General features: G+C 37.3%; 1 protein-coding gene across 1 annotated transcript in view; it reads left to right on the top strand.

Annotated features, from left to right (window-relative positions):
* Positions 1-8715: 8715 nt before the first annotated feature.
* The window catches only part of LRRC9 (leucine rich repeat containing 9), a 134197-nt gene continuing 116069 nt past the window's right edge, over positions 8716-26843 (top strand). The window contains exons 1-7 of the mRNA XM_055303561.1: positions 8716-8914; positions 16872-16952; positions 17247-17465; positions 18975-19115; positions 19646-19709; positions 19995-20065; positions 24486-24668. Coding sequence (XP_055159536.1) covers positions 16905-16952; positions 17247-17465; positions 18975-19115; positions 19646-19709; positions 19995-20065; positions 24486-24668 — 726 coding nt within the window. The 5' untranslated portion in view covers positions 8716-8914; positions 16872-16904. The remainder of the gene's footprint in view (positions 8915-16871; positions 16953-17246; positions 17466-18974; positions 19116-19645; positions 19710-19994; positions 20066-24485; positions 24669-26843) is intronic.

The raw sequence follows: 26843 nt of genomic DNA, 5'->3' as shown, positions 1-26843 counted from the left end.
AAAATGATGCTATTATTTGAAAAGAAATAATATAAATATATTTAGCAGAAGTTATTCAATTAACCAACAAATATAAAATTTAACTCACAATATTTATAAAACAATGTCATGGCTAGATTTGAAGACTTAATTATATTCATGATTCAAGAACTGAAAGAAAAAAAAGGGTTAGTGTTGCTATTTCATTCCAGGGAAGGGGAAGTCACTTACAGAATAAAGAAAAATTCTTCTGACAAATAAATAAAAAAAGAACTGAGGCATTCAAAACAATGATTTCAGATGAATTATAATCGTTTCAATGGAACAAGAACTAAAGATGGTAAGTGAAGAATTAGATACAAAGGGCATCCAAGGGAAGGAGAAACATCTACAATCAAGAAACACAAAGATCTCATCTGCAAGCATCTCATTTATACTCTCATCTCTATTCTCTGATCTACACCTTTAGAAAGGACTTCAATCTTTCCTAGTTTCTTTTCCCTTTGAACACAGTCGAGAGGCTGCTGACATCATTCTAAATGAGAATCGCAACCATAATTATACTTATTAAAAAGAATTTGATGTGGGAAGGGCAAGTGCGTTCTTTAAAATAATCACTTTTACTCAAGTTTCTTTTTAACTCAACCAACTTTAGTTAGTGAAAGGATATTGGCAGTATTTTAGCCAATATCTTGATGTGACTGCAATGAGGAAGAATGCTCTGTCATTTCACAACACACACGTGCCCACTAACAGCTATGTGGCAAGTGCACTTCTGAGACCTGAAGATGGAGACTGACAGGGACCCCATTCCCTGAGAGTTGCCTTGTCTAGTAGAGAATGTAGCAGTGAGACTCAAATGCACATAGTGAATCTCTCCCATCTATTTGGCTGGATGGCATTTATTTCCCTTCATTGGTTCCTCCTTCCTTTCTCAAACAAACCCAAGCTATCTATTAATTTAAGCATTCACTTACTAAATTAAAATTAATTCATTTTAAGAATTTTGCTGTATCTGTTTGGATTACCAAAGTTCACTGTAATAAAACCTGAGCTGGAAACTCATTTACTTATCACCAGGCTTTGAGTCTCCACATAATTTTTTTTTTAATTTTCAGCTTTTTTTAAAAAATATTTTATTTATTTATTCAAGAAAGAGAGAGAGGCAGAGACACAGGCAGACGGAGAAACAGGCTCCATGCAAGGAACCTGACGCGGGACTCGATCCTGAAACTCCGGGATCATACCCTGGGCCAAAGGCGGCACCAAACTGCTGAGCCACCCAGGCTGCCCAAGTCTCCACATAATTTAAATAATTTTCTGGGAACAGTGATGCTTTGTGTGGGATCAGAAATCAAGAATATTGATTGACGGAGAGGGAATAAGGGAATTTTGATTTCAACTTTTAAGATATATCTTGAGAAAGTAGGCAAACCATCTTTGAATAAAAGCAGGAAGAGTATGGATTTGAGTGTTTTATACTCTCAGTAATCCTGATCGTTAGGTATTTATCCTAGATTTCAGAGCTTTAAAGGAGCAGTGCATTTAATTAAAAATACCAAATACGGATTTATTTAAATACTAACATTGTGTGTGGGAAACACAAAAGTAATAAAATATAGGCCCTTGACCTCTGGTTATTTATGTTTAGGTAGAAAAAAAAAAGATATCTAACAGAATGGCTAAATGGTAACAAAGCCACCTGCCAAAAGGAGCAAAATGGAGCTATCCCCCATTTAGCCCATTTTTTTCTCCAGAAAATAGCTCCCTGTTCAGAGAACTCATATGTTATATACGTTACAACTGAAATTTAATAACTAAGAAATTAAACATCTGCACATATGAACACAAAACTGGGTCATGTGAGATGATCTGGCTATAAGCCAAGACTGAGGAGACCTTTCTACTATGGCAGAAACCTCTCTGAATGTTACCCAAGCATAGTTCTCTGTGCCCCTAGAGTACTAAGGTCACACAACCTGTTGGAATCTCTACCTTTTGGATGTTAAGTATCAGCAGATTTGCCAGTAAACTGAGAAATCTGTGGATTAATTCTACTAGAGAAGGCATAACCCTAAACAGGCCTTGTTTCACTTCCAGCGACAGGTATATTTAAGACAATCTCTTTGAAAACCTATTGAATTTTCAAAGACCCTCTTGAAATAAAGATTATTGATTTCTCCTCCTTAGCCATTCCCTTCTTTTCTGTAGTAGCAAAACCTCCGATTTTAAGCTGGACAACAGACTGCTTTAAATTAACATTAAATTTTCCAATCTCTCTTGCACCCTGTGCAACCTGTGAACCTGTGCCTAAGTTCTGGTTGATGGTACATGATTATTATATAAAACTTCCCCCCATTCTTTTTCCTCTTATCTACTGACTGGCAGGCAGATGTGATGACTGGAGAAGAAGCAAGCATCTTAGACCATGAGGCGACCTTCTAATAAAGGCTATACCCAGCAGAGAAGACAAAAAAGCCAGATCCTGACACCTTTCTAACCCCAGACCACTAGGTCTCAAATTTGTATAAGAAAGAAATAAAATTCTATCTTTTTAAAGCTATGATTATTTTGTGTTTTCTGTCAATGCAACAAATCTAGGCCCAACGTTCACCTAAATTCTGAATTAAAAAAAATTAAAGGCTATCATTTAGAACTATAGAATTGAACATGGTAGTCATGATTCACAGGTATCTATTAGCACTTAAAATGTGGCTAGTCTGAATTCAGATGTGCTGTTAAGACAAAATATACTCTGAATTTTGAAAATTTCATATGAAAGAATGGAAGATAAGTTATTAATGACTTTTTATATAGAGTACATGTTGAAATGAAAATACTTTGATATGTTAGGTTAAAAAGATTAAAATTGATTTCACCTGCACAGGAAAGGAAGCCATCAACAAAATAAGTCAATGTATTGAATGGGAGAAAATATTCGCAAACCATATATCTGATAAATGGTTGATGTACAAAATATACAAAGAATTCATAAAACTCAAGAGAGAGGAAAAAAAACCCAAACAATCTGATTAAAAAGCTGGCAGAGGATTTGAATAGATGTTTTTCCAAAGAAGATATACAGATGGCTAATAAACACATGAAAAGATACTCAACATTACTAATCATCACAAAAATGCAAATCAAAACCACAAGATGTATCACCTCACACCTGTCAGAAAGACTTATCAAAAAGATGAGAAATAACAAGTTTTGGTGAGGATGTGGAGTAAAAGGAACCCTCATGCACTGTTGGTAGAAATGTAAATGGTGCAACCACTGTGGAAAAGAGCATGGAGGTTCATAAAAAATATTAAAAATAAAGCTACCAAATCATCCACTAATTCCGCTTCTGGGTATTTATTCAAAAAAAATGAAAACAGTAACTTGAAGCATTATTTACAGTAGCCAAGGTATAGGAACACTCTAAGTGCCCATTGACAGATGAAAGAATAAAGGCACCGTGGTACATATGCATACATTGAAACAAAAAAAGAATGAAATATCAATACAAAAATAAAACAAAACAAGGAAACAATCAACTTTATGAATATAGGGAACAGATTGGAGGTTGCCAGAGGTGGGGGTGGGTATTGGGCAAAATAGATAAAGGGAGTCAAAGGTACAAATTTTCGGGATCCCTGGGTGGCGCAGCGGTTTGGTGCCTGCCTTTGGCCCAGGGCACGATCCTGGAGACCCGGGATCGAATCCCACGTCGGGCTCCCAGTGCATGAAGCCTGCTTCTCCCTCTGCCTATGTCTCTGCCTCCCTCTCTCATTCTGTGTGACTATCATAAATAAATAAAAATTAAAAAAAAAGGTACAAATTTTCAGTTATAAAATTAAAAAATCGTGAGGATGCAATATACAGCATCATAACTATAGTTAATAATACTGCAGTGTATATTTGAAAATGGCTAAGAGTAAATCTTAAAATTTCTTCCTACAAGAAAAAATTCTGTAACTATATATGATAATGAGTATTAACTAGATTTATTATGATCATTTTGTTATATTACATCAAATTTGTACACCTGAAACTAAAATATAATGTTGTATGTCAATTATACCTCAATTTATTTTTTTAATTATACTTCAATTTAAACAAAAAGACTTTTCTGATGCTAAATTGATTTTAAAAATATAAAAATTAATTTTGCCTGTTTCTTTTTACTTTTTTAAGGTGGCTAAGAGAACATTTAAAATGACATATATGGGCCACATTTTATTTCTATTGAACAGAACTGATGGGAACATGGACTTTTTATTATTATTTTTTTGAACACAGACTTTTAAATATGAGGATAAGTATCTTTTCTGAAGATCAAAAAAGACAAAGATGACAGAGTCCATAGCATTTCAGATCTAGGTCAGGCACGGGGTACAGGTCCTGCCAATAGGGGTTTTTTAAATAAAAACAGAAGACTGCTAATATAGCTTTCAAAGAAAGAATATCTAGGATGATTTTAAATGTGATTCCATATTAAGACAAAGGTGGATTAAATGCTTAAAGTCTCCTAAGCACAATAATTTAAAAACTCTGATAAGATGAATTAAATGCTTAAAGTCTCCTAAGCACAATAATTTAAAAACTCTGATAACCCCCATTCAAAACCTGCTTAGGCAAAATTCTTCTATTTTTATAAATATAAACAAATGAAAATACATTTAAGACATTCACATTGTATACGTATCAGCTTTTCTTGTATGTTTTCAAGGGCATGTATGCGTTTCTTATTTTTGATGCCCTGGATATAACTTAAGAGGGTCATTTGAAGTTACTAATTACAGTTTAATGTCCTGCTTGGTGGAATTCATCTTGTGTTTGCACAATTAAAATTCTGCTTCTACTTAGGTGTGGGATTTGCAGGTTGGCTCATGCAATGATCATTCTGGGCAGAGCTAGCAAGATGGTGCTGGCCACAAATAGCAATTGTCCTAGAGTTCCCTGTATTTGATAACAGTGCTGGATCTCTTTCCCAAGACCACTGGTCAAGTACACAGATGTGGACATTAGCCATGGTTTATAAAGCAAATCAAGTGTTTCTCTGTAGACTGGCTCTAAATTCTACAGATACTATCTTCTTTGTGTACATGTGGCTAGGAGGTAGATCTACAGTAACAGTAAAGCAGTGCTTTCACTTTCCTAAAATGGAAAGAGAGTTCTTTATTCTGACTTAACAGAATATCATTTTTCAGCGTCAATATGCGTTTTAAGTTTCAAACATTTGGATTATACGAAAATACACTTAACCCAAACTATAGAACCAGGCTTTAGAAGGCGAATAAATAATACCCCTTTCTTTCCCTCCTAAGCTTCAAATCAACTGGGAAATGGTCATGAGACATATAAATAGAGCTTAAAATACCAGCTTTAATCCTGGAAATGCCATTGGCAAAATGGCTGTATATCTGTAGAGAAAAGTGCTCACTAATATTCCCTCTTTCCACTGGATCTTGCAACAGTCCATCTGAGGGAAAGTTTGGTTCAATGAAGATTCACTTAGGCAAAATTGCCTCCTACTACTCTGGGGCACAGAAAGATGAAAACAGGAGCAAATCCCCAGTATTTTTAATGCTATAGATTAGCTTCACCAATGATGTTTGTGTATGTGTGTGTGTGTGTGGGGGGGGTGTCTTACATTTGATTTGTTAACTTCTCAAGTGTTTTATTGTAAAATACTACAGCTGGAAAAAAATGTGGATAAATCTCTACAGAATCAAAGCAGCACTTGTTTGGAATATGTAAGGTAGTACTCAACTATAGGTTGTGATGTATAAATTGTGAGGTCATCTTCTCTATCCATTCATCCATCAATAGACACTTGGGCTGCTTCCATTTCTTGACTCTTGTAAATTATGCTGCAATAAACACTGGGGTGCAAATATCTTTTTGAATTAGTGTTTTGTTTCCTCTGCATAAATACTCAGTAGTTGAATTACTGGATCATATGGTATTCCTATTTTTAATTTTTTGAGGATCCTCCATAGAGTTTGTCACAGTGGCTGCACCAACTTACATTCCCACCAACTGTGCATAAGAGTTCCCTTTTCTCCATATATATTCTCACTCACACTTGTCATTTCTTTTCTTTCTGGCTGCTGTGAGGTGGTATCTCATTGTGGTTTTGATTTGCATTTCCCCAGTAATTCATTCTTGGGTATTTACCCAAAGAAATAAAACACTAACTTAAAAAAGATACATGCACTTCTATATTTATTGGAAAAGCTCAAGGATGGGCCAGTCAGCAATTGAATCAGAATTCTTGTGTAGGGGGATCCCTGGGTGGCGCAGTGGTTTGGCGCCTGCCTTTGGCCCAGGGCGCGATCCTGGAGACCCGGGATCGAATCCCACGTCGGGCTCCCGGTGCATGGAGCCTGCTTCTCCCTCTGCCTGTGTCTCTGCCTCTCTCTATCTCTCTGTGACTATCATAAATAAATAAAAATTTAAAAAAATTAAAAAAAAAAGAATTCTTGTGTAGGGACACCTGGGTGGCTCAGCAGTTGAGCATCTGCCTTTGACCCAGGGCCTGATCCTGGAGACCTGGGATCGAGTCCCACATCAGGCTCCCGCATGGAGCCTGCTTCTCCTCTGTCTCCCTGTATCTCTGCCTCTCTCTCTCTCTGTGTGTGTGTCTCTCATGAGTAAATAAATTTTTTAAAAAAAGAATTCTTGTGTAGCTGTAGGCTAATACCATTAGTGATTTGCCAAACTAAAGCCTTTGTCCTGAATAATTCTTAAAGAATTGCCTGTTGTTAACATACTCTAGATGGTATCTGGAACAAAAGGTGATTACAGTTAAAAGCCATCGGAAGAATACAAAACCTAGAAATAGGTCTTTTTTTTTTTTTTTTTTTTTTTTTTTTAGAAATAGGTCTTAAAATTACTTGTTTATATAAAGAAAACTGTGTGCTAGTTCTCTCCTTACTGGTTAGGAAAGTCATAACAGATTGCTAACAATATACTTTAATCATCTCTTTACTGTATCCAAAAGAGCTCCATCCCCCTAAATGATGTATAAAATCCTCATTGACTTCTGACCTAAATTCTTAATCTACAAATTTAGATTTCTAAACCATCTTTATCTAGTCTTTGTACCCTAAGATGAATATTTGCTAAGACAGGTCATCTTGTTCAACTAGATTTTTTTTTTTAAGATTTTACTTATTTATTCATGAGATTCATGAGAGAGAGAGAGAGAGAGAGAGAGAGAGAGAGAGAAAGAGAGAGAGAGGCAGAGACACAGGCAGAGGGAGAAGCAGGCTCCATGCGGGGACCCCCATGTGGGACCTGATTCGGGTATCTAGGATCAGGCCCTGAGCCAAAGTCATAGACACTCAACCACTGTGCCACCGAGGCGTCCCCAACTAGATTTTCAAATAATATTAAGAATGCAAATACGAATCAGATTTCACCCGTATTTGTTTTAAACCCTAAGTCATAAATATTCTAATTAATTTACTAACTAATCAATGACAGATGGACAATAAATTCCTGTAAAATAAAAAATGTAGAGGGAAAATTAATTTACTTTTTTATACGTTTATGCGTTTACAGTCAACATGATAGAAAAAAATAACGGAATCATAACAAATATGCTGTTACTAGATAAATAGAAAATTTTTTAAAACAGGCTCCCCACCAAACGTGGAGCTTGAACTTATTATACTCTGAGATCAAGAGTGGGATACTCTACCCACGGAGCCACACAAGTCCCCTGGAAATATATTTCAAATCTACACTTCTATTTTTCTTGAGGAAAACAGTTTAAAACTGTAGTCTATTGAGTGAGGCGGACATCTGGTGACGGAAAAAGGGTAGTACAGGCATTATTTCGCATGAATTGGACGTCATAAATATTCTACGCAAAAGAACTGAACCACAAAAAACAAACAAACAAAACCCAGGAACGCTGTCCAACAACATAATAGAAGTCACAGGTGTAATTCAAAAATTTCTAATCGTTGCTTTTAAAAAGTAAAATCTTAATACCGCATTTTTATTTAACCCGATATATCAAAAATATTATGACTTCAACAAACAAGATTTCCGCCCCCGCCCCCGCCCCCCCCCCCCCACATTAAGCCTTCAAAGTACAGCGCGTAGTTTAGGGTACGTCTCAATTCGGACTAGGTCGGGAAGGTGAAGAGCACAGGAGCCACGCGTGCCTGTGGCTAGTGGCTCCCACATGGGGCAGGCAGGTCTAGGAAATGAAATGACAGCTAGTTACTTTGACTTTGCTTTTTTTCTTTTTTCAGTAACTTTGGAATTACTGAAAGGACCCTCAAGAGCCGGCCCAGGACGGTTGAGAAGTCCCTCGGAGGGCCCATCTCTGCCGCGCCGTGCTTCCCCCCGGCTCGTCGGCTACTTTCCCGGCGACCCCAGCCTTATGACGTCACAGCGCCGGGACTCCGAGGTTCCAGTCCAGCCAGGCTCCGGGTTTCCAGGCCCCGAGGGCCACAGGCTTTCGATGAAAGAGAACCGGGGCTGGAGGAGGCCTCGCGACTAGGTCCCTGCCACTATGCCCACAACTCGGTGCTTCCGACCGCTGCCCTGACCCAGCGCAGACAGACTGAAAGATGCGCTCCGGGTCAGAGACACCCGCGGACCCGCCGCTCCCCACCGTTTCCCAGCAGCACCAGCGGGGTCTTCCGGGTGGACCCCTTCCTCTGCTGATTGGCTGGAGGGTGCCGCCACGTGACCAGAAACGGCTTCGGCCGCCGCTTTCCCCGCCTCTGTGGTCCCCCTCCCCACTCCAAGGTCGCGCGTGGCGGAGGGCAGGTTTCCTAGGCAACCGGAGCTGGGAGTGTATACACACCAGGCCCCGGGTTAGAGAAGGTGTCGTGCCTGCTGTTGCAAGACAGGGATTGAGAGGTCAGAGTGGACTCTGGTCTGTGTCGGATTGCCTTGGAATCCATCATCCTTCTGGGATAAGGTGAGTGTGTCACCTTGTCGCCTCCGGGCCCACATCACCTGTGGGCGGGCCCCGGGAGTCTTTGTTCTCCTCTCCTCACTCTCTGCCTGCCCGCCCCCCCCCCCCCCGAGTGGAAGACCGGAGAGAGGCAACGTCGAAGTCAAAGGACCCCAGTAATGGCGCAATGGAGATGACAGTAATAATGAGACAGTGACGTGTCTTTATTGGAGGCCTTCAGGGTGTCCAGAGCAAAGGTTAAGAGGAAGAGGAAAGGGAAGGTGTCACCTGTGCAGCCTTTACTGTACACGTTAAGGTATAGAACTGAGAAAACCAACTGCTCCTTGACCAAAGTTGACACTGTTCGCCTACAACCCAAAGGGCGTCTGTTGGGCCCATTAGTGCCAACACATGGATTCTCATCTCTTTCTACCCAAGGAAGCAGACAGTTTGATCATACAGGGCTTCTAGTTTGTAGAAAAGAAATTTGATTTTCTCAGGATAATACTCCACCCAGCTCTCAAGGCAGACAGAAACATAGTGCTTTATATTCTAATTATACTGTGGTCATGTACAGCAAGTATTTATATATTTTATTATATTCCAAATTATCCCATAATAGGACTCGGTAGCATGGCAAGTAATTCAAACTATTCAACAAATTTTATGGAACACCAGGCAAGTGCCAGGCCTGTGATAGTTTTATTGTCCCTGCCTTTAGCAAACCTGTAACCTGGTAGAGAGGAAAGACCTGCAAGCATCACAATACAGTGGGACAGATACTATATATAGAACATATGCGGGGGTCCCTGGGTGGCTCAGTAGTTTAGCGCCTGCCTTCGGCCCAGGGCATGATCCTGGAGTCCTGGGATCGAGTCCCACATCGGGCTCCCTTCATGGAGCCTGCTTCTCCCTCTGCCTGCCTCTCTCTCTCTCTCTCTCTCTCTCTCTCTCTCCCCCCTCTCTCTCTCTCTGCCTCTCATGAATAAATAAAATCTTAAAAAAAAAGAACATATGCACGCCTTAACTGGAATCACAAGGAGGAGAATGATTGTAATACTACCAGAGAGAACTAAAGTCTTCCCAAAGAAGACCCTTGATTTAAATCTTTAAGGATGTACGGAGTATACCATAAAGTCAAGGGAAAAAAACATTTTAGGTAAGGAAAACAGCATATGCCAAAATATAGAAATACCTCAGCCCATACAGAGAACTCCAGTTATGGCCAGACCCTAGGGTGTTGGGAGTTTGTGGTTAATGAGCTTGAAAGGTAGGCAGGAGTCAGAGCATGGATACTGTGAATACCTTCCAAGGGGAGTAGCCTAAACAAATTTACCTTTCAGGAGGCTGGCACAGTAGTGCTACTGTGTGTAGCACAGTAGTGTCACAGTAGTGTAAGATGGACTGGAGGGATGTAGGACTATAAAGAGGGCATCTGATTAGGGTGAAGTAATGAAGTCCTGACCCAAAAGAGGCAAATAGAATGGAGAGGCAAATAGAATAGAGAATAGAGGGAAAATGATAGACATTTAAGAGGTACATGCAGAAGGATTTTTTTTTTTACTTTTTTTTTAAGATTTTATTTTATTCATGAGAGACAGAGAGAGAGAGAGCATGCAGAAGGATTTAATGAGTGAGTGAACTTGGAAGAAAGAGTAAAAGAGTGGTTAAATCTTGTGTTTCTGATATGGATGTTTACAAAGATGTGCCATTTGCCAAGAAGAGAAGGCATACACTAGGAGAAGCAGGCTGGCTGGAAAATATGACTTCAGTATCAAACACACTGAATTTGAGATGCTATGACACATTCAGATGTAGCTTTCCATATGGGAAGTTGGATTTATTGTACAGGAAAAAGGAAGATAAAGATTAGTAATTTTTCATCAAGATGGAAAACAATTGATCAGAAAAGTAGATTTGAAATAACAAAGAGAAGCCAAGGAGATAAAGTCAAACCAAAGAAGACAACTTAAGAAGGGAGTTATCAACATTGTCAGATGCCATGCCAAGATCCATGGTTATGTGAAATCATCCAGTAGCACTCCAGAGTGGAGAGGGGAGGGGAGGGGACTGGATCAATTTGGGATTTTAAAGATGAAAGCTCTAGAAGCTCCTGGTGCCTCCTGGTTCCCTAAAGGGACTAGAGAAGAAGACCTGTGGTCTCTTTAGATGGTCAGGCCCTGAAAAGTACTTTCCCGAAGTGGAAGAGAGTGGGTACAAGCTGGCCAACGGGTCACATTTCTTGATTCTTGACGGAATCAAAAGCTTGAGTTGGAAGCCCTGGGCCCACTTGTGACTGAAGAAACATAGGAGGCTTGGAAGTACCACGGAGGTTCAGGCTCCACTTAATGCAGATGTAGTTATGCAAATTATAGAATTGGAGGCGTTTTAATTGAATGTTGTTTTGCTGATTAACTATTGAATTAGAACAGATTTTTTCCTAAATAAAATGAAGTGGGAAGTAAAGTTGGTATCCAAAATATGCATATTTCTCTATCAAGACAAAGTAGTCTCTTTGAATAAATGGAGAGCTATATCATGTTCTTAAGGAAGACAGAATACTGTGAAGGTGGAAGTTCTCTCTAAATTAAGCTTTACAATAGAATCTCAAAACCCCAAGTGAATTTTTAGACACTAAATATGAAATTATCACATTTATTTGGAAAAGTAAATGTGAAAGAATAGCCAATAATTTTTTTAAAAAAGAGTATGAGGTAGGAATTAATATAAATCACAATAATTAAAACAGAATGATACTATAGGAAAAGACAGCGCTAAGGGAAAATACAGGTTGAAAAGAAAAGTCCAAAATTAGGCTCAAATATATGTGATAATTTAGTGAATAACAAAGACAATAGTTAATTTTTTTTGGAGTAGACATCTTGGATATAGATTAGATAACTTGGATCACCACTGGGTGACTTTGGATGTACTGAGAACAGGCTTTGTTCCTTGTGTGGTAGTGGGAAGGCAGGCTTTCATTTAGTGTGTGCAGACATTAAACCAGCATGTAGGGGCTTCTTTTCTGATGAGAAGTGGTGGCACAAAGCCCTCCTTTACTTAGTATGGCATCCGAATAATCCTAGGGAGGGATGACTGTAGCCTGCATCCATATATGGGCCTCTAACGGGTCTCTAAATTCTTTCAAGTTGTTCCTTGCAAAGTGCTCCCTTGCCTAGCCACTCCTGCAGCCTGTGCTGTAATATCTTGGGGGTACCAAAGAATGGGGTAAAGAGACAGTTGCTGATGGCAAGAAAAAAAGGAAAGATCAGTACTACCTTCAGTGTAAATCCATCATCTAACTACTTCTCACCAGCACCGCTACCACCACCCCACTCCAACCACCATCCTCTCTCTTTTATATTATTACAACTATCCCTTAACTGGTCTCCTTGCTTCTTACCCTAGACCCCTACAGTCTATTTTCAACAGATCCTTTGAGGGTAATCCGTTTCAAAACTTAAGACAGCTCACATTACTCTCCCCCTCAAAGTCCTTGTAGAGCTTTCCATCTTACTCATAATAATAAAATCTAAAATCCTCACAAAGGCCTCCAAATCAAACTAGCACATGATCTGGCCCGCAGTACCTCTCTGGTGTCACATCCTACCGGTCTCCATTTCCCTAGCTGTGCTGTGGCCATATCATTTTCATTGCAATTCTGCAAGCATGCCAAGTACCCTTTTACCCTATTTTCTTTTTTTGCATGTGCTCTTCCCTCTGCTTAGATGCATTTCCCTCAGATTTCCTCAGAGCTCACACTCCCTCATTTCCTTCAGCTCTTTGCCCACATGCTACCTTATTGGAAAAGTTTTTTCTTTCCTCCTACCCCTATCACTTTCTGACAGGTAGATTATCAATATGTCAACACAAATATTAATGAATGAGTGGATAAATAGGTAGAGATTCTAGGATAATTTTCTGGCTGTATTTTTTATGTCTGTGATGTTAGCTGTTTGTATCTGTGATGTTAGCTGGAGCCCATCTTCTCAACTCAGCAAGGTCAACCTGTGTCTCCAATTTACAAAGCCTGAATACAAATAGACTCTGACACAGATCTCAAAGCCCTTTGATTTGGTTCCCTTGGGTGGCTCACAGCTGCCACCTTCCCAGTCACTGCTGCTCCAAGTTTGGGGAATTTTTAAAGATAGTTTTGTAAAAGTTCTTTCCTGGTACCTTGAATTTTGGGGGCTGGTTTGTACTGATTTGCTTTTCTCTCAGTCTCAATCTGTCTACTTCATTTCCATTCAAAAGACTTTTCCTTAATAAAATCCCCAGGAATAAACTTAACCAAAGGTGTGAAAGACCTGTACTCTGAAAACTATAAAACACTGATGAAGGAAATTGAAGACAACACAAAGAAACGGAAAGATATTCCATGCTTATGGATTGGAAGAACAAATATCATTTAAATGTCTATACTACCCAAACCAATCTACACGTTTAATGCATTCCCTGTCAACTTACTAACAGCAATTTTCACAGAAATAGAACAAACAATCCTAAAATGTATATGGAACCACAAAAGACCCCAGATAGCCCAAGCAATCTTAAAAAAGAAAAACAAAATTGGAGGTATCACAATTCAGACTTCAAGTTATATTACAAAGCTGCAGTAATCAAAACAGGATGTTATGGGCACAAAAATAGATACATAGATCAATGGAACAGAATTAAAAATCCAGGAATATACCCACAATTATATGGTTAATCTTCAACAAAGGAGGCAAGAATATGCAATGGGAAAAAGTCTCTTCAGCAAATGGTGTTGGGAAAACTGGACAGCTACATGCAAAAAAAATGAAACGGAACCACTTTCTTACATCATACACAAAAATAAATAAAAAATGGAGTAAATGCCTAAATGTGAAACCTGAAACCATAAAAATCCTAAAAGAGAGCACAGGCAGTAATTTCTCTGACATTGGAGTGGCAATATCTTTCTGGATATGTCTCCTGAGGCAAGAGAAATGAGCAAAAATAAACTATTGGGACTACATCAAAATAAAAAGCTTCTGCACAGAAAAGGAAACAGCAAGACTAAAAGAGAACCTACTGAATGAGAGAATATATTTGTTAACAACATATCTGAGAAAGGGTTAGTATCCAAACTATTAACACACCAAAAAACCAAATAATCCAATTAAAAATAGGCAGAAGACATGAACAGACATTTCTCCAAAGAAGACATGCAGATGGCCAAAAGACAAGAAAAGATGCTCAACATCACTCATCACCAGGGAAATGCCAATCAAAACTACTGTGAGATATCACCTCACACCTGTCAGAATGTCTAAAATAAAAACACAAGAAACAACAGTTATTGGCAAGAATGTGAAGAAAAAGGAACCCTCATACACTATTGGGAATGCAAGCTGATGCAGCCACTGTGGAAAAAAAGTATAGAGGCTCCTTAAAAAATTAAAAATAGCTATGATATTTTTAGCAACTACCCTATGATACGGTAGATGCACTACTGGATATTTACCCAAAGAATAGGAAAACACTAATTCAAAGGGCTATATGCACCCTTATGATTATTGCAACATGATTTATAATAGCCAAACTGTGGAAACAACCTAAGTGTTCATCAATAGATGAATGGATAAAGAATGGAGATACACACACACACACACACACACACACACACACACACAGAGGAGACACACACATACAATGGAATGTTATTTATTCAGGCATAAAAAAGAATAAAATCTTGCCATTTGCAATGACAGGGATAGATCTAGAGAGTATAATACTAAGTGAAATAAACCAGTCAGAGAAAGACAAATACCATATGACTTCACTTATATGTGGAATTTAAGAAACAAAACAAATGAGCAAAGGGGGAAAAAAGAAAGCAAACTAAAAAAACAGACTCTTAACTAGAGAGAACAAATGGATGCTTAACAAAGTGGAGGTGGGTGGGTGGATGAAATAGGCGAAGGGGATTAAGAGTACTCTTATGATGAACACTGCATAATACATAGAATTGCTGAATCACTATATTGTACACTTGAAACGAATTTACCACTGTATGTTACCTATACTGGAAATTAAATAAAAACAATAACAAAATACCTTTCTCAACATCTCTGGCAATCAATGCTCTTTTCCTAGCACTGCTCTATATTCCCTTCTTATTTTCATATTTTCCTACTCATTTTAGTGGTATTTGGGGAGAGAAGGTAGGTAGATAGACACAAGTCACCATCTTTTTTTCTTAAAATTTTAAATTTATGTGTACAATGTATAATTTTGCATGAATGAACAAAAGTAAACATATACTTTTTAAATATTTAAGTAAAATTTCATTTTAAGTATAACATATATTTAGAAATCACACAGATCTTGGATATCTAATTTTATTTTCTCAAAGTGAATGCATTCCTTTAGCCAGCACACAGATTATGAAATACATCATCAGTACTCTGGAGCCCCTCTTTATCTCCTCCTAGTCACTCACTCCTGAAAGGTAACCACTATCCTGACTTCTTCTAATTCCATAAATTGGTTTGTTTTCCAATTTTGTGTGAACAGAGCCACAGAGTAAAAATCTCACTGTATGTGTATCTTCCTTTGCTCAGCATTGTGTTTATGGGAATCATCCATATTGTATACAATAGTTTCTTTCTTATTCCACTTATAGGTATAGACTCAGACTAATTGTGTACCAAATGTCTTGCATGATAAAACTATTCAAGGAAGCACTATTTACCTTCAAGCTTGGAGACATTCCAAATGTCTACTAATAGAATGAATAAATAAATGGCTTATATATTCATAGTATACAATACTAAACATGATTTTAAGTTGTTTTTTCTTTTCCTTTTTACCTAGATCTATCCCTATCCAACCTCTCAATGCCTATTATAACCAAACTACCTGCATCCAAGATAACTCATGTTAACAATTTAGTATGTATCTTTACATATTTTCTCCTTACAGAGAAAGGAGTATACACACACGCACGCACACACACATATACATACACAGATGTACACCCATATATAACTACAGGGGAATTTCTGTAAAAAGTAAGATCACAGTAATATCATACCTACATTTTGCTTTGTTGTGTCATCATATTAAAACCTAGGTTCTGGGATGCCTGAGTGGCTCAGTGGTTGAGCGTCTGCCTTTGGCTCAGGCCATGATCCTGGGGTCCTGGGACAGAGTCCTGCATCAGGCTCCCCGCGGGGAACCTGCTTCTCCCCTCTTGCCTATGTCTCTGTCTCTGTCTCTCTCTCTCCCTCTCTCTGTGTCTCATGAATAAATGAATAAAAATCTTTTTTAAAAATAAATAAGTAAAACCTAGATCCTTGTATTTTAAAAATAGTGTATGTCTGGAATCATATAAAGAATATATTAAGGGGTTGTTTTATTGTAGCTACTTAGGTATTTAGTTCATAACATCTAAAACAAAAACGTTGGCTAACTTTAATACTTATTCCCATGCCAGGTATGTCACTAAGCCCTGAGGTTTCTTTTCTTTGCTCATACACTTGGAGAGCTATGTTCACTTTTGTACACAACAGTATAATGGGAAGGATAAACTGGAGCATGTTCAAAGGAGAGAAACAGGGATATCTCTAGTGAGAGAACTGAAAGACATGAACTGGGGAGTGAGGTAAAGTTGTAGACGAGAGATGACTATGTTCTTCAAGTATTAAAGGCTTACAGTGTAGAAGAAAAATACTGTTTTATTTGAACTCAGCAGGTAGAATAACAATAGATTGGAGTTATGGAGAGAGAATTAAATTCAAAATAAAAAAGACTTTCTAATAGAAAATGTTAGAGATGGAATGGATTGTCTTGGGGCCTAGACAAACAGTTGGTATTATACAGTATGAAAATTTCAGGCCACAATTTTCATTTTACTGAATGAAAATTTCCACCTAAGTAGCTTTAAGCTTCCTTCAACTTAGACTGACAGAACTCTAGAATTTATTTTATTTCAACTTTTCATTTTCCTTAACAGATATATTATTATGATCTTTATTTTTAATGGAAGATGATTGAATGTGAAAACCTAAACCAAGAAGAAATAATTAAGGAACTGGTGAGTCAAAGCCAAATTTCTTTTCAATTACATTTGCATAAGTATTAAATGGAACATTTTTACCCTCCTTTCTGGAGCTTACCTAGAGATTTCTTCTACTCCATGACCTTTGGAAGCAGAGAAAAATCATATATATGGTATAGCTTTCCTTCTTGTGAAGACATCAGTGCAATTCACAGTTTGTCATTTCTAACAGCAAATATAATTTTTAAATTTTTTTTATTTTAAATAAGTAATATTTATTTAAGTACTAAATATATTTAAAAGGAAACCCAATTTCTTTTTTTGAAACAGTGTTTATGCAATGGTTTGTCTTATGAGATGGTTGGACAAGAAGGATCAGATACGTCAAAACTGGAGATGTTCTTCTCAGGGTATCCCCGTATAGTTGGATTGTCATTATTTCCTAATTTAACAAGCCTCACAATTGTTGCTCAAGACATAAAAGAAATTTCAGGGCTAGAAACTTGTTCACGGCTGAAAGAACTTTGGATTGCTGAATGCTGCATAGAGGTAAGTCTGAATATAACCTTACATGAAGTATTTTATGTTGAATTCTTTGGCTTTGGAAAAATAGTTCTTGAAATACATGCATGAGTCATGTATCAAAACAGATGATTGGGGAGGGACATACATGATGGATTGAAATAAAACCTTTTACCCAGTGAGCAAAACAGATAAACGGGTAATAGATTTCTACAAAGGAGAAAATACATATAAAGAATCAAAATATAGACATATTCTACCTTTTAGTAATCAGATCAGATCACATAATATCCAGTATTGCTTAATAGTAAATTGGTTTAAATTGGTTTAGTCACTATTGGTTGTATGAAAATTGTAACATCTAGGGGAGCCTGACTGGCTCAGTGGATCATGTAACTCTTGATCTTGAGGTTATGAGTTTAAGCCCACCTTGGGTGTAGAGATTACTTAAAAATAAAATCTTTAAAAAAAAGAAAATTGTAACACTTATATTGAAAAGCAATATTGCAAAGTGTATAATGAGTTAAGAAAAATCTTTTTGACTCAGAAATCTCTAATTCTAAGATTTTAACCTAGAGGAGTAATTCAACAGCAGAGAAAAACGTGAAGTTATTCATTGCAGTACTATTTATAAGAGCTAAAAATTTGAAACAAATATTTCACCCAGGTATTTTTAAGAAAGTTGTTATAACTTCATGAAATATTTTGTAATTATTAGATATTATTATTTGAATGATTATGAAAACATTTTAGATTGTCTTAAGTTTTAAAAAATCCACAAAATCATATAGGTATTATGATTATAATATAAAAATAAGTATAGAGTTGATTAAAATTTTAAAAGAATATAAATATTGAAAATACTGCAGTTAGGTGGAGGGATTCCATGTTTTTTCTTTTAAAATGTTTAGTTCAGGGACGCCTAGGTGGCTCAGTGGTTGAGTGTCTCCCTTTGGCTCAGGGTGTGATCTTGGAGTTCCGTAATCAAGTCCCATATCAAGCTCCCTGCAGGGAGCCTGCTTCTCCCTCTGCCTATGTCTCTGCCCCTCTCTCTGTGTCTCTCATGAATAAATAAATAAAATCTTTATAAATAAATAAATAAATAAATAAATAAATAAATAAATAAATAAATAAATAAAATGTTTAGTTCTATCTCATAGTAGCTCAGTCAGTAAGTGTCCAATTCTTTGATTTCAGCTCAAGTTAGGATCTCAGGGTCATAAGATGAAGCCCTGCATCAGGCTCCACATTCAGAGCAGAATCTACTTGAGATTCTCTCTCTCTCTCTCTCTCTCTCTCTCCCCCTCTCCCTTTGCCCCTCCCCCTGCTCACAGGTGAGTGCTCTCTCTCTCTCTCTCTCTCTCTAAAATAAATAAATAAAATATTTAAATTATTTAGTTCATTTTGTTGGATACACTTTGCAATAAAATATGATTTTTAAAAGAAATTGTATCTAAAATCTATTTTATTAAAAAGGATAATTCCAAAACCATAAATTAACACTATTCAGTCTCTCTCTCTTTTTTTTTTTTACAGAAAATTGGAGGTCTTCAAGAATGTAGAAATTTAGAAAAACTGTATTTATATTATAATAAAATTTCCAAAATAGAAAATTTAGAGAAATTACTCAGATTGGAGGTTCTCTGGCTGAACCACAATACAATTAAAAATATTGAGGTAAGATAATTTCGATAATTTATATGTAAAGTCAGTCCTGTGGAGTTTTAACCACAAAGTCCAAGATCATATTATGGACATATTTAGGACTAGTTTAATTATTGTTAAGACAAACTAACATGTATACAGCATTTATAATGTGTAGAAAACTTCATATATATTGTTTTCTTTATTCCTCCCACCAAGCCTTGGAGGTAAGGTATTATTTCTTCTTTGAAGGTTAAATAAATAGAGATTCAGAGAAATTATATATATAACTTGCCAAAGATTATAAACACACTCTGATGTGTTTTTCTTCCTACTCATCTTCTCCTTTCCTCTCCCCTTCCCTCCCTGTTCCCTCCTCCTCCAATAATTCTCCCCACATTGCAGAGAAACAAACATGATTTCATTAAGGCACCACTTCGCCCTGTGCTTGAGAAGTACACAGCACCCAGTCCAGAACACCTGGAGAACTAACCAGATTGATCAGCTCATTTATAAATATGTATTTTACTAACTTCTAAATGATATGTTGTCTAAATTTTTAGGGCTTGCAAACTTTGAAGAATTTAAATGACCTCAATCTTGCTGGAAATCTAATAAGCAGCATTGGTATGTATTATTTCACTTGGAATATGAAATAGTGCTACAATAATTTTTCATCGGTATAAAAACTACATTCTTGGATTTCTTTTTTTATACTGTTTTGTATGATATTTTGCATAGTATCTCTAAATCTATGATTATAGGATGTGAAAATATTACCCATTAATCAGTTGTTACTAACTATACAGTGTTACTGTTAGTCTTAGTTATAGGCAAGAAATATTACAGGATATGAACAACAGGCAAAATAAGAAATTTAATTGTTCTTTCATCTTGTTTTTTAAATTAAAGGTCGATGTCTTGATCCCAATGAACAGCTGGAAAGATTAAACCTTTCTGGTAACCAAATATGTTCCTTCAAGGTATGTTTAAGTGGAACAGTCTATTTACCAACCTAGATGAACCAGCTTATTGCAGAAAATGTACTAAATAGTTCCCTTTCATGGAGGAATTTAATTATTTTGGACTACTCGATACTCTAGGAAATTTTAGAGGCAGCTGATTAAGTTGACCCTAATGATCTGACACTATTAAAACCAAACAAGAAGCTATTTACTTGGTTTAGTTTTCCTCCGATCTTTCTGGCTACACCTCTGCTTTTTCATCTTCTCCTAGCATCTAAAACATGAACTGGTCCAGGTTAGTCCAGGATCTTTTCTCACTACTATCTGTATTCATTCTTTAAATAATTTCATCATCTAATGGCTTTAAATACCTTTTATTACTCCTAACTTTCTACTTTCCCTAACAATTATTTCTGTTTCTACTTTCCTTAATAACTCCCCAGAACTATAGACATCTTGTATCCTAACTCAGACTGACTTACTCTCTATGATCCTTTTCTCCTGCAGCCTTCTCCACCTCTCTAAATGGCATCTTTATTTTTCTAAAAAATTAAGCCAAAATGCTTAGGATTATTTTTTTACTCCTCTTATTCCATCATAAACCATATCCAATCCATCAGCAAATTCTTTTGGCTCTACCTTTAGATTGTCCAGTCTGACTATTTTACCACCTATATCTCTATTAACCTTGTTCAAGACACCATCGTCTCTAACCTGCATTTTGGGGGGAAAAGCCTCCAAACAGGTCTCCCTGTGTTTACCCTTTCACTACTATCAGTCTGTTTTCTACACAGCAACCTGCTCCTTCAAAAACTTCTGCTCAGAACTTTCCCTTGTCTTCTCATCTCTTTCAGAGAAAAAGCCAGTTCCTATGTTGGCCCACAAGACTCTATATAAGTCCCCCCACCCCCACTGTGTCTCTGACCACAGCTTCTACCACTTTCCCCCTTGTTTACTTCATTCCAGCTACTCTGGACTCCTTGCTGATCCTTGAATATAGATAGCTAGCATTCTCACCTTAGGGCCTTTGCATTTGCTGGGATATTCTTCCCCTAAATATCTTCATGGCTCATCTCATTTCTTTCAGGATTTTATTCAGACGTTATGTTCTTAGTGATACCTTTCTTGGCCAATTTAGGTAAAATAGCAATAACTCCTACTACCCTCCCTAACCTGAAGCATTCCCATCACTTTTTCTTTATTTATTCTTCTTAGCACTTATCCACATTCCTTACTAGAATACAAGCTCCATGAGTATAGGAATCTTGCCTGTTTTGTTCACTGCTGTATCAACAATACCTAAAACAGTACTTGACATGTAAAATCTCAAAAAACATTTGAATGAAAGAGAGGAAAACAAAAAGACTTCATGTTTGTGACATATAATGTAGGTGAAAACATATGGCATTTATAATTTTGGCAGTGTCAAACTGAAAGTGCATACTCGAACACTTCCTCTAGAGAGTAATGAAGAAAGATGAGTAAATTCACTATAGAAATAATTTTGAATTGATCATTATTAAAACACATATTCTCTTACTCAGAGAAGACTATAAGACTCCAGAAAGCTATAGAATTAGGCAGAATATTATAAAGGCTTTAACCAGAAGTTTTAAAAACATAAAAAGTTTAAACAAAATTTTATTGGCCAAATTCAAAAGGAAATAGTTGATGTGAACACTGAGGGACTGACAGAATTTCAATTGTAGAAGGATCATCTACAATGCAGTGGGGGAGACTCTTATCTTGAGATCTTGAGTTCAAGCCTCCTGTTGGGTGGAGAGATTTCTGAAAAGAATATATATACATATGGTGGGAGGTAGGCATTCTAAGATGGAGAGAACAATATGCATGAAGATGTGGTGGTAAGAAATCAAGGGGTTTATTTGAGTAATGTCAGCAGAAGAGAGCAGAGAGAGCTATGAAAGATAAATTTGGAATGTTGTGGGAGGTAATTTTTAAGCTAACGTATGAGACATGAGTAGGAAGTGCCTAGAGAAAGAGCATTCCAGGCAAAGTGTGAAGGACCTAAGTGGTGGAAAGAGCATAGCAAATTCAAGAATCTAGAAATCTGTGGCTGGAACAGAGTGAGGGAGAGAATCATGAGTTAAACTGAAAGAAATAAGTACACAGTGCTGTCTGGATAAGGTTTTGTCCTACCAAGAAGCCACGTAGAAGCTTATCTTACCCTGGTTGGCATGTGGTGCTTCAGCCTTGTGGTGCTGAAGAGCATAGCTTCATAGAATAATCTGTCACTTCTAGCACTACCACAAGCCAGAGGCAGCATTGTGGTGTATTAACATGAAGTTTAAGCAAAATAATAATGTAAAGCTCTCAAAATAATGACTAGCACACAGTAAGCACTCAGTAGATACGCTATATTATGATTACTATCTCCTTAATTACATTAACCTATTCTGTTTCAATCTCCTCATAAAAAAAATGAGGATAAAAATTGGATTATAAAAATGTATTATATGGCATACATTTAAAAAGTTTCTTGGTTATAATATGACTGTTTTTCAGAAAAACATTGAAACATGATTCACAACTTTTACTCTTCTCACATTAAGAATGTTCCTGAAACACTATTATTATCCTGAATTTTTATCTCTAACTTTTCCACCCACTCTAAAAAGATACTATAGTGGTAGTGATGGGATAATTTCTGTTCCACTTTCTGTCCATAATAGGTACTACAACACTAATTTTCAGGGAGATTTTGTGCTTTCATAAACTCCAATGTCATCTGACTTTTGACTATAGGTGGGGAGTTGAAGGGGAGTGGTTCCTGCGTAAAACTTCAAAGTTCCTACCCAGCATAGCCCAGACTGATGGTCAAGCAACATAGCCACCCAGAAATCAGAGTGTTTACTCCTTGGAAAAGTCTGATGGTTACTTCCCTGCCCCTGCAGAACTTGACCAAATAATTCTCTACACAACTCTGTCCATTTCAGAGCAACTCTGTTTAGTTCTACTTCTACCATGAGCCCAGTATTAGCCTCAAGGCCAGCCAGCGAGCCAAATTCTCACTTGCCAGAGAGAGTTTGGACACACATTAGCTACCTGACCCTGTGTTATTTTTTACTCTAGCGGCCTGACTTCACTACTTACTTCCCCATTCCATTTGTACACCATCTTTAGAACTAATGCCTCCTGGGTTTGGTTTGGATTTCCCTTAACTCTGATTCTGACTCTACTAACTAGCATCACATCAGTTTAAGGCCAACCCCATCACAGTATACCCTCTTCTACCAGGCCTCTGTTGTGAATTCTTCTTTGTTTTTTTTTTTTTTCAACACTTTAGAAATATAATCATCATTCCTAGCTTAGAGACTGAGGGCCAAAGCCCATATAGACCTTTAGCTTATAGACCTTATATGCATAAGCAATTGGTAATTGACTTGTGATAAATTCTATAACAAAGGTAAACCTAGTGGCAAAGTGAGTTCATAGGAGGAGCATCTTCCTCAAGCTTGGGTGATGAAACAAGACTTCCAGAAAAGATGATACTAGATTGAGTCTTGATAGATTAAGAGGCGAAACTGGGATGAAGTTCAGTGCCCTCAAAGGCAGTAAGATGAGTGAGGATTTAACAATAAGATAGGGTCTGGCACATTCTAAAATCTCCACTTGTATAGTACAGCTAAAACATGAAATGTTAGAGTTGAAGCAGAAGAGACAAGACAGACGAGTTAAGCAAGGGCCAGATGCCAAATAAAGAAAGGTGTAAACAATGGCTTAAACCTCAGAATCAAAGGTGTTCGGGAGAAGCACTGGTCTGGAAATGCATTATCAATCCCACCCCCCTCCTTGGAGTGTGAGGAAAATGAAGAGAAAGCTAGGTTTCAGTTGCCATTAACTGGTAGAAAGGACATTTACAGGAAAAACAAAGAAACAAAACCCCTTAAAAATCAGGAATTCAATGATGATTTATAATAGAATTGGAGTCTCCTCACCTTTGATGAGAAAAGCAGATTGGTGGCCTGGGGGAATAGTGAGCAGTGTTACTAGAGTGGTAAGTGTGGGAAATGGTGGCAAAGGAAGCAGGAGACCTACAGATACAGTGGGGACAATTGTTAGTAGAGGGGGTGTGCAGAGGAGGCAACATTGTCTTAATAAAAAATAAATGTGTTCAGGTGACTGGCTCCAAGTTTCCAGGTAAAATACATGATTTAGTAAATATTCTTTGACCTTTTGTATTTAAAAATACATAGTTATAGAAGAGTCTGCTGTTTAATTATTACTCTCTATTCTTCATGTAGTTGACATGTTTTTCACTAGAGAAAAACATTTTATCCATCCAAATCACTTTTAACATGTTTAAGCACATATTAAAATGCATTAAGTTATGGGTGATCTTAAGTGTTTAAATGCCTTCCTTAGAAATTATCAGTTTCAGTTAATTAATTGAACATTATTATTGCTGTTGTTTTAGGACCTTACTAACTTAACCAGGCTGCATCGCTTAAAGGATTTGTGCCTGAATGATCCTCAGTATAAAACCAATCCAGTTTGTCTGCTATGTAATTATTCCACACATGTATTGTATCACTTGCCTAGCCTTCAGAGACTTGACACATTTGATGTGTCAGCAAAACAGATCAAGGAACTGGCAGATGTAAGTGCATCCTTAATCAGATATCTGTGCCTTAAGTTTAATTAACTGCTTCTTTCTGACTGTGTCCACATATGGTAGGTAGTATTATCTTGTCAAGTCTTGTCACCAACTCTATTTTTGCCCCAGTGAGCTGGATATTTCAAATAAATATGTATAAATAATAATATTAGTACTAGAATCTCAAATTTGATGACAGTACTGGAAGTTGAGTTAGTAGAAAAACAGAATTTATACAAATCTAAAAGAAATCTGAAAAATTATTATGAGTGTTAAGAATAATTGAATTTGTGCTATTATACAAAAAGTAATAAGGCCTAACTAAAGTACAAATGAAATAAGTAACCTCCTCTCATTTGTAATACTATATATCAAAAGTAGAAAATATCCATGGTTGTTGGTAGTATGCCAGGATTAGGTAGATTTTAATCTAATTAAAGATGATTTGGGATTTCCCAGAAATGCCCATACTGCCAAGATCTTGGAAGATCTCTCAAATCCTGAAGAGAGCTGTTCCTAGACTGCCACTGATGGTGAACCTCACAGTAAAGGGGCTACTTGCGCATGCCATCGAAGAATCTATAATTTCAGAATGGAATGGATAGTAATTCTCTATATTTATTAATAGTCTTTCTATATTATATTTCTTCTTCTCCTTCCAGGCCAGTGGGCCACATTCGTTCATTGAGTTAACCATCTACTAAATAGGTTTTGAGTATCTAGAGTGTGCCAGGCATGAGGATGCCCCCACATGAGCCCTCCCATCCTTTCCCTGTGGCTCATCCATCATCTCAACATAAAGCATGCCTTTGTCTATTTGTCTTGTTTCTCTTCTCTTGCTATCCTGAGGATTTATTTTAGGTTCCATTCTCTCCTTTCTCTTTTCTTTAACTGAGATTATCCTCTCTCCCACCCCAAAATAAAAAGTGAACTGTCTTGCAATATAAAGCAAAGGGCTAGAGTCCTTCTCTACTAGCAGATGTTCAGAGTCATTAGAGATTCAGAGAAGAATTCGTCTTCTCTAACAGTGTTGAGTCAGAAATAACAGTACAACTTCACAGTAACACATTTTTGGAAATGTCCATTACTATCTGTAGAGTTTTACATTAGGCAGTTTCTTCAAAGGTGACCTGGTTCATGCTTCATGAAATTACTTGGCTTATTAATTTATTTAACAATTATTTAATACCTATTACATTACAGGCACAGATCAGGCCCTAGATATATAGAGTAGCCGAAACAGACAAACTCCCTGCTTGCTTGGAGTTTACATTCTTTTTTTTTTTTTTCAAAATTTTTTTAATTTTTATTTATTTATGATAGTCACACACAGAGAGAGAGAGAGAGAGAGAGGCAGAGACATAGGCAGAGGGAGAAGCAGGCTCCATCCACTGGGAGCCCGACATGGGATTCGATCCCGGGTCTCCAGGATCGCGCCCTGGGCCAAAGGCAGGCGCTAAACCGCTGCACCACCCAGGGATCCCTGGAGTTTACATTCTTGTGAGAGCAGACAAATAGTAGGCAAACAAATAGGAAAACAACTAGTATGTCAGGTAGTGATAAATGCTATGGAGAAAAATAAAGCAAGCATGAAGGAAACAGGATTATTAATTAGGGACAGAGGGAGGAATGTTGGCTATTGGATACAGAAGAGTTGGGAGAGGATTTACTCAGACAACAGTCAGGCAGAGACCTGAAGGAAGTAAGTGAGCAAGCTTTTCAGGGATCAGCAAATGTAAAGAACTTGAGACAGGAGCATACGTCTCATATTTAAAGAACAGGAGGTTAGTGTGGGTGGAGCTGAGTAAGTGAGAGGAAGGAAAAGATGAAGACAGGAATGGTGGTGAGGGGAGATCATATGAGATTGTAGGATGTTATAAAGACTTTGGCTTTTACTTTGAATAAGGTGGAGCCACTGGAAAATTTCTAAGAGGAGAGTCAAATTGACTTCTGTTTTAAAGGGATCCTTTTGGCTAATGGATTAAGAATGGAGGATTTGAAGGAGAAGGTGACCACAGAGAAACCAGTTAGATTCCAGTCACTTGGATGAGAGATGTTGATGGTTTGATACAAGGTGTTAATAGAAGAGGTGGTGAAAAGTAGTCAAATTCTGTAGTAGAAGGTGGAACCCATCTGAATTTGGTGATAGATTGGATGTGAAGTGCAGAGGAAAGAAAT

This window comes from Nyctereutes procyonoides, unplaced genomic scaffold (genome assembly GCF_905146905.1).
Source record: "Nyctereutes procyonoides isolate TBG_1078 unplaced genomic scaffold, NYPRO_anot_genome, whole genome shotgun sequence".
NCBI lineage: Eukaryota > Metazoa > Chordata > Mammalia > Carnivora > Canidae > Nyctereutes > Nyctereutes procyonoides.
The sequence above is the reverse complement of the archived record's forward strand: the minus strand, read 5'-3'. Positions and strand labels throughout refer to the sequence as shown.